Genomic DNA, 12,380 nt, shown 5'->3' with positions numbered 1-12,380 from the left:
AGTCTTGAAATTCTTAACAAGTTGAATTGAGTTTTGTTTTGTTTTGTTGTTTGAGACAGGGTCTTGCTCTGTTGCCCAGGCTGGAGTGCCATGGTGCCATCTCTGCTCACTGCAGCCTTGACCTCCCAGATTCAAGCAATTCTCCAGCCTTAACCTCCCAAGTAGCTGGGATTACAGGCATGTGCCATCACTCCCGACTAATTTTTTTTTTTTTTTTGGTATTTTTAGTAGAGATGGTGTTTTATCATGTTGATCAGGCTGGTCTCGAACTCCTGACCCTGTGATCCACCTGCCTTGGCCTCCCAAAGTGTTGAGATTACAGGCATGAGCCACCATGCCCGGCCCCCAGTCATGTTCTTAATGAGGGTACACAGTGGCCTCTCACCTGCTGCCTGCTACGTCATGCCCTTGGCTGCCCCTTTCCTTTCTGGGACTCACTGTCAGTCCCCTTGGCCTCAAAGGAATGCAGTGCCAATGCCTGGTGGGTACTGAGAGGGGCGCTGTGGTGGTGATAGTGGGGCCTCCTCAGAGTGTTCTGGGGGAGGGCAACCACCAATCCTCGCTTTGGTCACACCGCTCTCCCTTGGCCCCTGGGCCTAGCACCTAGTCTGTGGGTTGTCAGAGCTGTCTCCCAGAGCCCAATCTGAAGTGGCAGGGATATGGGGAAGGTGGTGGCACTGGGGAGGCCTGTGATGGACCTGGAGGGCTTTAGGGGGAGCCACAGCCTTCCAGTTTTCAGCTGGACTGAAACAGGACATGCAGAGGTTGCTCACACACTGATCATTCAGAACCCCCTGGATCCTTCCCCTGGGGAAGGAGGTACCCGGATGGTCAGGCCCACCTGCTTCCAGGCACTCCACAGATAGGAGACTTTCCTCCTTGGTTTTAGCAACTGAGGGAGTCAGGGAAGCCTTCCCAGAGGCAGTGACTTTTGTGGTGGGTTTTGAAGACTAAATAGGAGTTTTCCAGGCAGAAAAGAAAGGACTGGTTCTCTGTACGGAGGAAACAACCTGTGTAAAGGGACGAAGCAGTGTTAGGGACTGGGGAAGTTAGTATGGATGATGTGGTGGAAAATGGAGCCGAGTCAGAGACTGGGCAGATCACGCAGGTCTTACGTACTCAGCTAGGGTGTTTAGAATGTAATCCATAGACTAAAGTTTTTAAGCAGGGGAATGACGTGGTTGGAAAGTGACCCTAGCAGCTCTACCAGAGGTTGAACTAAGATGCCACGAATAGTACCCAGGGCATCCCCTGAGTGGTTCCCATGGACCAGAGGGCACAGTGGCCCAGGATCCCATTTTTTCTTTTGGAAAATACTGTGCGGCTTTGTGTGTGCTCTTATTCTGTGGAAGACCTGATTTTTCCCAGAAGTGTGCATCTCAATTCTGTTAACGGAAATCAATGAGAAAACACTATGTGTTTTAACATTTTTGTTTGAGAGCCAGTCTTGCTGAAACACATCGAATCCATACAGGGATGGCCCGTCTTCCTGCCTCCTTTTTCTCAAGATGAGAACGAATTAACTAAAGAATTAAAAGCACACACCAGGTTCAAATGTATGTGTGACTACTTTGTTCTCAAAAAAGAAAAAAAAATTAAGAATTAAAAGCTAGGACCAGGGGTCCCGTTAAGTGATTCTTTAAAAGCCACAGCATTGGCCAGGCGCTGTGGCTCACACCTGTAATCCCAGCACTCTGGGAGGCCGAGGTGGGCGGATCACCTGAGGTTGGGAGTTTGAGACCAGCCTGACCAACATGGAGAAACCCCGTCTCTCCTAAAAATACGAAGTTAGCAGGGCGTGGTGACGCATGCCTGTAATCCGAGCTACTTGGGAGGCTGAGACAGGAGAATCTCTTGAACCTGGGAGGCGGAGGCTGCAGTGAGCCGAGATCATGCCATTGCACTCCAGCTTGGGAAACAAGAGCGAAACTCTGTATCAAAAAAAAAAAAGAAAAAGCCACAGTATCAGGGAGTCAGTGAGCAGAGTGGTTAAGGATACAAGCTGGGCATTTGGCAGAGGGACTGATTCTGGCTGTGTTCCCTACCAGCTGTGGGTCACTGGGCACAGCGCTGAACCTCACTGTGCCTCAGTTTTTTCAGCTGCAAAAGGAAAGGCCTCCTTTTGCCTACATCAAAGAGTTGTTGTGTGAATCAGTGATACGCCCGGAAAGGCACAGTGCCTGATACAGGGACATGCGATGAGGTGGAAGTGCTTGGTTTCGACACACAGAGCAACCCTGAACTGAATGAGCACCTAAGCCCGTTGCTGTCCCCATGTGCTGTGACGTGACATCTCTTTGCCCAGCTTTCCTTCTTTCTTTCAAAGATACCACCAGGCCCCGAAAGAGCCATGAGAAGGAAGGAGTGGAGTATCACTTTGTGTCTAAGCAAGCATTCGAGGCCGACTTACATCACAACAAGTAGGTTGCTTGGTGGGCTGGTCGGCCCTCCAGGCAGCTGCGTGTTTTCCTATCTGCCCTGCATTCCACTGGAGCTCCCGGGAGGGCTCCTGGAAAGGATGGGGGAAGCGGGACAGGAGTCCCGTTAGGAGGTCCCCCTTTGCTTCGCTAATTTAGGAAATCTCAGGAACTAAATGTCTTTTCCCCTTTGGTGGCGTTTTAGGTTCCTGGAACATGGTGAATATAAGGAAAATCTCTATGGAACCAGCCTGGAGGCCATTCAGGCTGTTATGGCCAAAAACAAAGTTTGTTTGGTGGATGTGGAGCCGGAAGTGAGTTCCTGGGCCTGCTGGCCATTTCTGGTTAACGGAATTTATATCTAGGGGATTGTAAGTTTTACGTAACAGTTAACCTCAGTCTAAGGAATTTCTAGAACACTGGCTGTTAAGTTTCTTTGAGTCTTCCTTTGAGAATCAAAAGCCTGGTACCCCAAAACATGCCCCTCTATCCACAAATGCTGCGTTCATTTTATGGAGCTCATGGACACTCTGGTGGCTCACAGACCCAGGCTAGTAACCCCTGCATGGAACAGATCACGCAATAGTTGGTGGCGCTGACTGGCCATTGCAATGTGCCAGAGAATTAGATGTCAGTACTCAGGTTTGGCTGGTCATGGTGGCTCACGCCTATAATCCTAGCACTTTGGGAGGCTGAGGTCGGCAGATCACGAGGTCAGGAGTTTGAGACTAGCCTGGCCAACATGGTGAAACCCCGTCTCTACTAAAAGCACAAAAATGAGCCGGGACATATGCCTGTAGTCCCAGCTACTCGGGAGGCTGAGGTAGGAGAATGGCTTGAACCTGGGAGACAGAGGTTGCAGTGAGCTGAGACCATGCCATTGCATTCCAGCCTGGGTGACAGAGTGAGACTCCATCTCAAAAAAAAATAAATAAAAATACACACACACACCCAGGTAAAACTCTCGGTGCCAGGCCTCCCCTTCTCCAGCCAGGGCAGGTGGAGTCAGTGGCTTAGAGAACCACTCAGGGAGGCAGTCAGAAGAGCAGTTTAAAGGGGAAGAAGAGGGAGGGAGACGTGACCCTGTGAAATGCTTCAGAAACATTTCCACTCCTGCATACCAGCATGCTGTGGGCTCAGCAGGGGCTTAACCATCTTTTTAACCTTGTCTTTCATAAAAACTGCCAAGCTTTGCACTCGATCTAGGGACTTTTTTCCCTGTCTATAGACACAGATCTCTGATTTTATGATATAAACTGTAGGCGTTATTTTAAAGAAGTTTGCTTGAAACATATTCCAAAAAGCACGTTATGCCTATAAAGGAAAACGCTCGCTCATTTGGACTTACCGGGAGCCGGTAGTCAAAATTCAAAGTCTGAGTTTGAAAAATTTCTTTGAAAAGTGATTTTATTAATCTTTCGGGTACAGATAATGCATATAACTGTTTCATACTAATGTTTCCAAATGGAGCCCATACATTCTAGATAAAAAGGATTAATCAAGAGTACAATTTCTACAGTCTACAGTTTTGTTTTCAGGTGATCTCTTTGGTAATCTCATTTGCTTTGCAAACTTTCTTCTTTGAATACCAGAAGGAGGTGTGGTAGCACAAATTTGGTAATAGTGTAGTCCAAATTGATGACATTTGACTATATAGATAGACACTGACTCCTGCTTCCTCACCCATCAGGAATGGAAGGTGGAGAGGAGCCTAGAAGGTTAATTATAGCCAGAGGGGTCAGAGCAAAGAGACAGCCACTCTGAGCTGAGGCTTAGGAACCTGCTGTTGGCAGCGAGTGTGCCTTCAGGGCCCCACTGAGTTCAATGTCAAGGTGAAGGACGAGTAAAGGAGCAGTTGGTCTGCCCAGCTGAAGTCCATTGTCATGGGACCCATGTAACCAGGACCTTTGCTGTTGAGGTTATGGAATTGAAGCACATGATTATTGAGCTTTCAAAAGTATATTTCACAATAAAACACTGCAAAAGTATATAATATTCCTGAATTTTCTTTCTCAGGCACTGAAGCAACTGAGGACCTCAGAGTTTAAACCCTATATTATATTTGTAAAGCCTGCAATTCAGGAAAAAAGACAGACGCCACCTATGTCCCCAGCTTGTGAGGACACGGCAGCCCCACTTGTAAGTTTAAAGTTGATTGTTTCTTTTCTGAAGGCCTAAGGGAGGCTGTTGTTACAGGAACGCTTCTAACTGCATAAGGGTGCTTGCAGCTGAAGAGGGACACAGGACACACACGATTCTTTCCATTTTGTCTATTGAAAGACTTAGAGAAGATGATCACATGGCCAGAAGGCCCAAGGTGGACAGCTGGAAGTGCCTGCCAGACCAGGCTGGTGGCTTTGCCTGTGCTCACGCCCCTCCACTCCCTCACATAAGCACCCTTCCCTCCCTCACATAAGCACCTTTCCCTGAAATATGACACCTCAGGGACCTCATCTGAGTGTGACCAGACTACACTCATAAAGCTACATGCCTAGACCAAACTCAAGTTTTTGTTTTTTTTTCTTTTTTTGAGATGGAGTCTTGAACTGTCACCCAGCTGGAGTACAATGGCGAGATCCCAGCTCACTGCAACCTCCACCTCCCGGGTTCATGCAATTCTGCCTCAGGCTCCCGAGTAGCTGGGATTACAGGCACCCACCACCACACCTGGCTAATTTTTTGTATTTTTAATTGAGATGGGGTTTCACTATGTTAGACTGGTCTCGAACTCCTGACCTCGTGATCCGTCTGCCTCGGCCACCCAAAGTGCTGGGATTACAGGTGTGGGCCAGCATGCTCAGCCCAAACCCAAGTATTTTTAATTGAAGCCCCAACTAACAAGGTCATTATCATTGCTTTCAAACCAGTTTGAATCACCAGTGAGTGAAGAGATTTCTAAAACTAGTGGATGAGATCATCTGATGTGTCCTAAATGAACTTCTGTTTCGCTGTCACAGATTCTTTGTTCAGCCCAGTCTATGTCAGGCTGGTGGGACCCTCACCCAAAGCCTAAATATTTGACAGGATTCTTCCAGGAGGTCTGGGCTTGGTGACTCATCTTTTTTGGTCCTTAACAGGGTCAGTTAGCAGAATGAGCTGGAAGTTATGGGTGGTAGGGGCAGTCAGAAACAACTCAGTCCCAGAGTAGGCTTTGCCTGCTGTCCTGTACAGCTGGTTCATCGGAAGGAAGCCCTCTCAGATCCTTCCCCCTGGTCAGGAAGCTCCAAGTCAAGATTTTGTTGCAATCCTAGTTCATACTAATTCTGTTTTAACTGTCCACATTGATAAATTTTTTATTTTATATTTTATTTTTAAAGACAGGGTCTCACTATGTTGTCTAGGCTGGTCTTGAACTCCTAGTCTCAAGTGATCATCCCACCTTGGCCTCCCAAAGTGCTGGGATTACAGGTGTGAGCCACTATGCCCAGGCTTTTATTTTTTTTTTTGGACAGGGTCTTGCTGTGTCGCCCAGGCTGGAGTGCAACGGTGCAATCATAGCTCACTGCAGCCTTGAACTCCTGGGCTCATGCAGTCCTCCTTCCTCAGCTTCCTAAGTAGCTGGGACTACAGGCATATACCACCAATACCCAGCCAATTAAAAAAAAAATTTTTTTTAAATAGAGACAGGCTGTCTCTGTGCTGCTCAGGCTGTTTCAAACTCCTGGCCTCCAATGATCCTCCTGCCTTAGTTTTCCAAAATGTTGGAATTACAGATGTGAGCCACCATGCCTGGTTTCAGTAAGTTATTTAGAATGGCATACATACAAGGAACATTGGAAATTCTTTCCTGGGCCAGGCACGGTGGCTCATGCCTGTATCTCAGCACTTTGGGAGGCTGAGGCAGGCAGATTGCTTGAGCCCAGGAATTCAAGACCAGCTTGGGCAACTTGGTAAAACCCTGTCTCTGCAAAAAAAAAATTACAAAAATTAGCCAGGTGTGGTGGCACACACCTGGCTAATTTTTAGGATCACTTGAGCCTAATTGGTCAAGTCTGCAGTGAACTATGACCATGCCACTGCACTCCAGCCTGGGTGACAGAGTGAGACTCTGTCTCCAAAAAAATAAAAAATAGAAAAAAGAAAAAAAGAATTTTTATCTTTTAAGTGGGGAGGCCGGGCATGGTGGCTTACCCCTATAATCCCAGTACTTTGGGAAGCCAAGGCAGCCAGATCACCTGAGGTCAGGAGTTTGAGACCAGCCTGGCTAACCTGGTGAAACCCCATCTCTGCTAAAAATACAAAAATTAGCCAGGTGTGGTGGCGCACCTGTAATCCCAGCTACTCCAGAGGCTGAGACAGGAGAATTGCTTGAACCCAGGAGGCAGAGGCTGCAGTGAGCTGAAATCGTGCCACTGCAGTGTCTAGCCTGGGTGACAGAGCAAGACTCCATCTCAAAAACAACAACAACAACAACAACAACAACAACAACAAAAACTCAAAGGGGAATATCAACTTAGGTCTAGAATCATTTAGAAACATTCAGTATTGGCCGGGTGTAGTGGCTCACGCCTGTATTCCCAACACTTTGGGAGGCTGAGGCGGGTGGATCACCTGAGGTCAGGAGTTTGAGACCAGCTTGACCAACGTGATGAAACCCCATCTCTACTAAATACAAAAAATTAGCTGGGCCTGGTGGTATACACCTGTAATTCCAGCTACTTAGGAGGCTGAGGCAGGAGAATCGCTTGAACCTGGGAGGTGGAGGTTGCAGTGAGCCAAGATCATGCCATTGCACTCCAGCCTGGGCAACAAGAGCGAAACTCCATCTCAAAAAAAAGAAAGAAACGTTCAGTATGGTTATCATGGTGGTTGATGGTGATAGCTATACCCAGAAAATCAGAAACAACCTAAATGTTCAGTAGCAGAACTCAGTTCAATATACTACATTATATGCTACTTACATGATATATTGATATATTATAGCCAGTTAAAAGCCATGTGTTGGGGCTGGGTGTGGTGGCTCACACCTGTAATCCCAGCACTTTGGGAGGCCGAGGTGGGCAGATCACCTGAGGTCAGAAGTTCGAGACCAGCCTGGCAAACATGGCGAAACCCCATCTCTACTAAAAATACAAAAATTACCTGGGTGTGGTGGCAGATGCCTGTAATCCCAGGTACTTGGGAGGCTGGGGCAGGAAAATCACTTGAACCTGGAAGGCAGAGGTTGCAGTGAGCTGAGATCATGCCACTGCACTCCAGGCTGGGCAACAGAGTGAGACTCCATCTCAAAAAAAAAAAATAAAAACGAAAAATAAATAAAAAAAAGCATGTGTTGGAGGAATATTTGATGACATAGCCAAATACAAGAAAATGAAAATCAGAAAATAAAAAATCAGGATTCTAATTTTGTATCACACACAAAGAAAGCACACTAAAATGCTAAAGGCAATTCTCCCTGAATAGTGGGCTCATGACTAATTTTTGTTTTCTGTGTTTTACTGTGTGCTTTTTGGAGGGGAGTTAACAGCTTTATTGAGATAAAATTTACATACCGTATAATTCACCCATTTAAAGCATACAATTCAATGATGTATTCACAGAGTTGTTGCAACTACCACAGTCAATTTAAGAGCATTTTCATCATCTCAAAAAGAAACCTTGAGCCCATTAGAATTTCCTATTATCTGTTTGCCTCCCTCCCCTCCCTAGCCACAGGCAACTGCACCCGCGAATCTACTATCACTGCAAATTTGTCTGTGCTAAACATTTCATATAAATGGATTCATACAATATAAGACCTTTTATATCTGGCTTTTTTCACTTAGTGTTTTTAAGGTTCATGTATCAATACTTCATTCTTTTTTTTTTACAGCTGAATAATATTCCATTGTACAGAGTATCACATTTTGTTTATCCATTTATCAATTAATGGACATTTAGATTGTTTCTTCCTTTTCAGCTATTATGGATCATGGTATGAATATTCATATACAAGTTTTTGTGTGAACATATGTTTTCATTTCTCTTGTGTGTATACCTTGGTATGGAATTGCCGGGTCATAGGGTAGCTCTATGTTTAACATCCGGAGGAACTGCCAGACTCTTCCATGGCAGCTGTACCATTTTACATTCTCAGCAGCAGTGTTCAGGTTCCCATTTCTCCACATCCTCACCAGCACTTGTCTTTTTTTTTTTTTTTTTTTTTTTTTTTTTTTGCGACAGGGTCTCCTTTTGTTGCCCAGGCTGGAGTGCAATGCTGTGATCTCAGCTCACTGCAACCTCTGCTTCCTGAGTTCAAGCAATTCTCCTGCCTCAACCTCCTGAGTAGCTGGGATTACAGGCGTGCGCCACCACACCTGGCTAACTTTTGTATTTTTAGTAGAGACAGGGTTTCACCATGTTGGTCAGGCTGGTCTCGAACTCCTGACTTCGTGATCTGCCCACCTCAGCCCCCGCAAAGTGCTGGGAATACAGGCGTGAGCCACCGTGCCCGGCCATTGTCTGTCTTTTTAATTATAGCACTACTAGTATATGTGAAGTGGTATCTCATTGTGGTTTTAATTTGCAGTTCTGTAATGATCAGTGATATTGAGCATCTTTTCATGTTTTTATTGGCCATTTTTATATCTTTCTTAGAGAAATGTCTATTCAAATACTTCGTCCATTTTTAAATGGAATTATCTTTTTTATTATTGAGTTATAAGAATTCTTTATATATTTTGGATATAAGTCCCTTATCAGATGCATGATTTGCAAATATTTTTTCCTGTTCTTTGAGTTGTCTTTTCATTTTCTTTCTTTTTTATTTTTTCTTTGAGACAGAGTTTCATTCTTATTCCCCAGGCTGGAGTGCAATGGTGTGGTTTTGGCTCACTGCAACCTCCACCTCCCGGGTTCAGGTGATTCTCCTGCCTCAGCCTCTAAGTAGCTGGGATTACAGACACGCACCATCATGCCCGGCTAATTTTTATTTTATTTTTTGTATTTTTACTAGAGATAGGGTTTCACCATGTTGGCCAGGCTGGTCTCGAACTCCTGACCTTGGGTGATCCACCTGCCCTCAGCCTCCCAAAGTGCTGGGATTACAGGCATGAGTCACCACACCTTGCTCTTACTTTTCTTGATAGTATCCTTTGAGGCATAACATTTTAAAATTTGATAAAGTCCGATATATCTATTTTTTCTTTTGTTGCTTATTTTTGGTATCATATCTAAGAAATCATTGTTAAATTCAAGATCATAAAGAAATACTCCTTTGTTTTCTTTTAAGATATTTATAGTTGCGGCAGTTACATTCAGGTCTATCATCTATTTTGTGTTATTTTCTGTGGATTGTGTGAAGTAGGGGTCCAACTTCATTCTTTAAATGTGAATAGCCAGCTAACGCAGCACCATTGGCTGAAAAGACTATTCTTTTCTCATTTAATTATCTTGACACCCTTGTCTAGAATCAAGTGGAAAGAAAGCAAGGGTTTCTTTCTGGAGTCTCAGTTCCATTCCACTGGTCTACATGTCTGTTCTTAGCCCAGCACCACACTGTCTTACTTTGATTACTAGCTTTGTAGTAAGTTTTGAAGTCAGGTTTTTCAAGCTTGTTTTGGCTATTCTGGGTCCTTTGCATTTCCATATGAATTTTAGGATCAGTCTGTTTATTTGTTTTACCATATTTGTTTTGTTTTACAAATATTTCAGGATTGAAAGAATTTAATAAGCAGGGGGGAAGGGCTCATTTTTCAAAGAGTAAATAAGTTATTGGGAGAATAAGAGGCAGCTTCCTAGGGCCCGGGGAAAGTTCCGGCAAATCATCAGGTCCACAGGAAGTGCCAGCTTTCTAGGAGGCAGAACCCTCCCTGGCCCATGGTGGTTATTTCAAGAGAAGCAGCTGCATTCTATTCCCAGTGTCCTTCGAGCCTGGGAGGTTTTGTCGTCTGTCCCACCTCCTTTGTTGCCCACCAGAGTGCTGCAGTCCAGCAGGTGGGGTGATGATGAAATGCAGCTGGCCCATACGTGCTGCACCACCCTGCAGCTGTGACTAGGCAGCAAGGTCACAGTGAGGCTGTTCAACAGAGTCCCTGGTTCTACTCCCAGAGATTCCAACCTAGGGGGTTTGGAGTGGGGCCCAGGCACTCCATTTTTAACATACAGCCTTTCATGTGGTTTTGATGTATGTTGGCAGACCCCAGATGACATCTGGAGAAATTCCCCACAAAGCCTCGAGTTTTGTGTGACATTAAATATCTGTCCATTGTTTGGCACCTGGTTGTGGTCCCAAAACACCCTTTGGGTACATCCTCTGTCCGTCTCCTTGATGACCACAAGTTAACGGGGCTTCTGGCTTCTGAGCCAGCAAGCCAATTCAGCCTGGGGGTGACGGATGGCATGGGGGGATCTTTCCTATGTGAGCTTCAGGACCATGACCATTGCTGAAGACACAGGCGGGCGAGTTCCATCTTTACAGGCCAGGAAAGGGGTTCAGGGGATTTACGACTGCAAAGCAAATGTCACACATTTTACCCCATTAGAGATTTACTTAAGTTCTTTCCAGATGCAGATGTTTGTTAGGAAGATTGCGAGTTTTCGTGGCAAAAATTTTCCTTTTATAATTTCTCAAATAGCTAAATGCTTCCAGGATAATCCATGTGGGTACCTGGAGGAGGGGAAACTGGAAGCAGCAGACAGGTCTATAGGATGGGTGTATGTCAGGGAGTGGGGAAGGTGGGGTTGAAGAGCCAGGGGGCAGTTATGGGACAGTGCAAAGCACTTCTGAGTATGAAAATAACCCTGCAAGAATATTCCATATAGAACTGGGAAGTGTCTCCCAATTTAATCCAGTTTTTTCTCTCCTAGAGGAGAGAAGGAGAAGTTATCTCGCCTTCTCTTACATTTCTACTATCTTTGAAGTCACGATCTTGAGGACTCAAATCCTGAAATTTCAGATGCTTTTACTAAAGTAGGAATTGGGTTTTGACTGGTGACAGAGAGAAGGGGGGGATATTTTGGAATGTAGATCTCTTTGGGAAAGAACAGAATTCACCCTTTCCCTGTGGCAGCATGATAACATGGAGCCCCTGGAAGCAGAGGGGAGAAGGCAGCAGAGGACTAGAAAGGGAAGTAGGTGAATGCCAGTGACAAATCTCATTTTATAATTTTATTTAGAATGGACCTGCCACTTTCCTGTTTTCCAAAACCAGGCTAATTGTCAGACAACCACCAACCTGAAATAATATGTATTAGAGGTTCTTTTGAATGAAGCAAACAGTGCCCACATGGGGTGATGGAGTTGTTGCCTATACCTTAATGTTAGGTGTCAGGAAAGCAATCTCATTAAAGGGATCAGTTGCTCTAAGGAAATGGGGAATTTGATTAGAATTGTCCAGGGCTTTCTTAAATAACTCCACTTTGCTGTGCTAGTGTTTGGCTCTGGCGTGAGGAAATGAAAAATTGAGTTCTACACTATGAATTTAGGAGTCTTCAGGAGGGCATTAGAATGATTTTCCCCCAGTTGATTGTAGAAATGCTTGCTCTGTTTTTATATAGTTAATATTTGTAGTTCTTTCTTAAAATTATTTAATCTGTATACTAATTGCCGTGCAGCACAGTACTACTACTTTGGAAGTACTTCTGAGGCAGGAAGTGTGATATTGACATATATACACAGATATAGAATCAGCATCCCCAGTGTACTTCCTACCATGGCTTTCAGCTCATAGGTCCTCAGGAGGTATTCTGTGAGTGATGACTGAACAGTGATTGTGTCTACTGCCCGTTAACTTTCTTTGAAGTTTGACACAATGTTGTCCCTATGCTCTGTTCTTGTGTACATGGTTGGTTATCAGTGGGAGCTAGTCATCCACTCATCAATTAAATGTTGGGGCCAGGCATGGTGGCTCACGCCTGTAATCCCAGCACTTTGGGAAGTCGAGGCAGGTGGATCACGAGATCAGGAGTTCAAGACCAGCCTGGCCAAGATGGTGAAATCCATTCTCTACTAAAAATACAAAAATTACCTGGGTGTGGTGGCAG

The 12,380-nt window shown here is 45.1% G+C and overlaps 1 protein-coding gene across 8 annotated transcripts in view; it reads left to right on the top strand.

Moving 5' to 3' along the window:
* Nucleotides 1-12,380, top strand: part of MPP3 (membrane palmitoylated protein 3) — a 33,907-nt gene that overhangs the window by 20,779 nt on the left and 748 nt on the right. For all 8 annotated transcript variants that reach the window (XM_037734109.1, XM_037734108.1, XM_037734107.1 and 5 more), the window contains 3 exons: nucleotides 2,327-2,420; nucleotides 2,623-2,731; nucleotides 4,434-4,556. In XM_037734109.1, coding sequence (XP_037590037.1) covers nucleotides 2,327-2,420; nucleotides 2,623-2,731; nucleotides 4,434-4,556 — 326 coding nt within the window. The remainder of the gene's footprint in view (nucleotides 1-2,326; nucleotides 2,421-2,622; nucleotides 2,732-4,433; nucleotides 4,557-12,380) is intronic.

Source organism: Cebus imitator, unplaced genomic scaffold (genome assembly GCF_001604975.1).
Source record: "Cebus imitator isolate Cc_AM_T3 unplaced genomic scaffold, Cebus_imitator-1.0 Scaffold573, whole genome shotgun sequence".
In the NCBI taxonomy this organism is placed as follows: Eukaryota; Metazoa; Chordata; class Mammalia; order Primates; family Cebidae; genus Cebus; species Cebus imitator.
The sequence above is the reverse complement of the archived record's forward strand: the minus strand, read 5'-3'. Positions and strand labels throughout refer to the sequence as shown.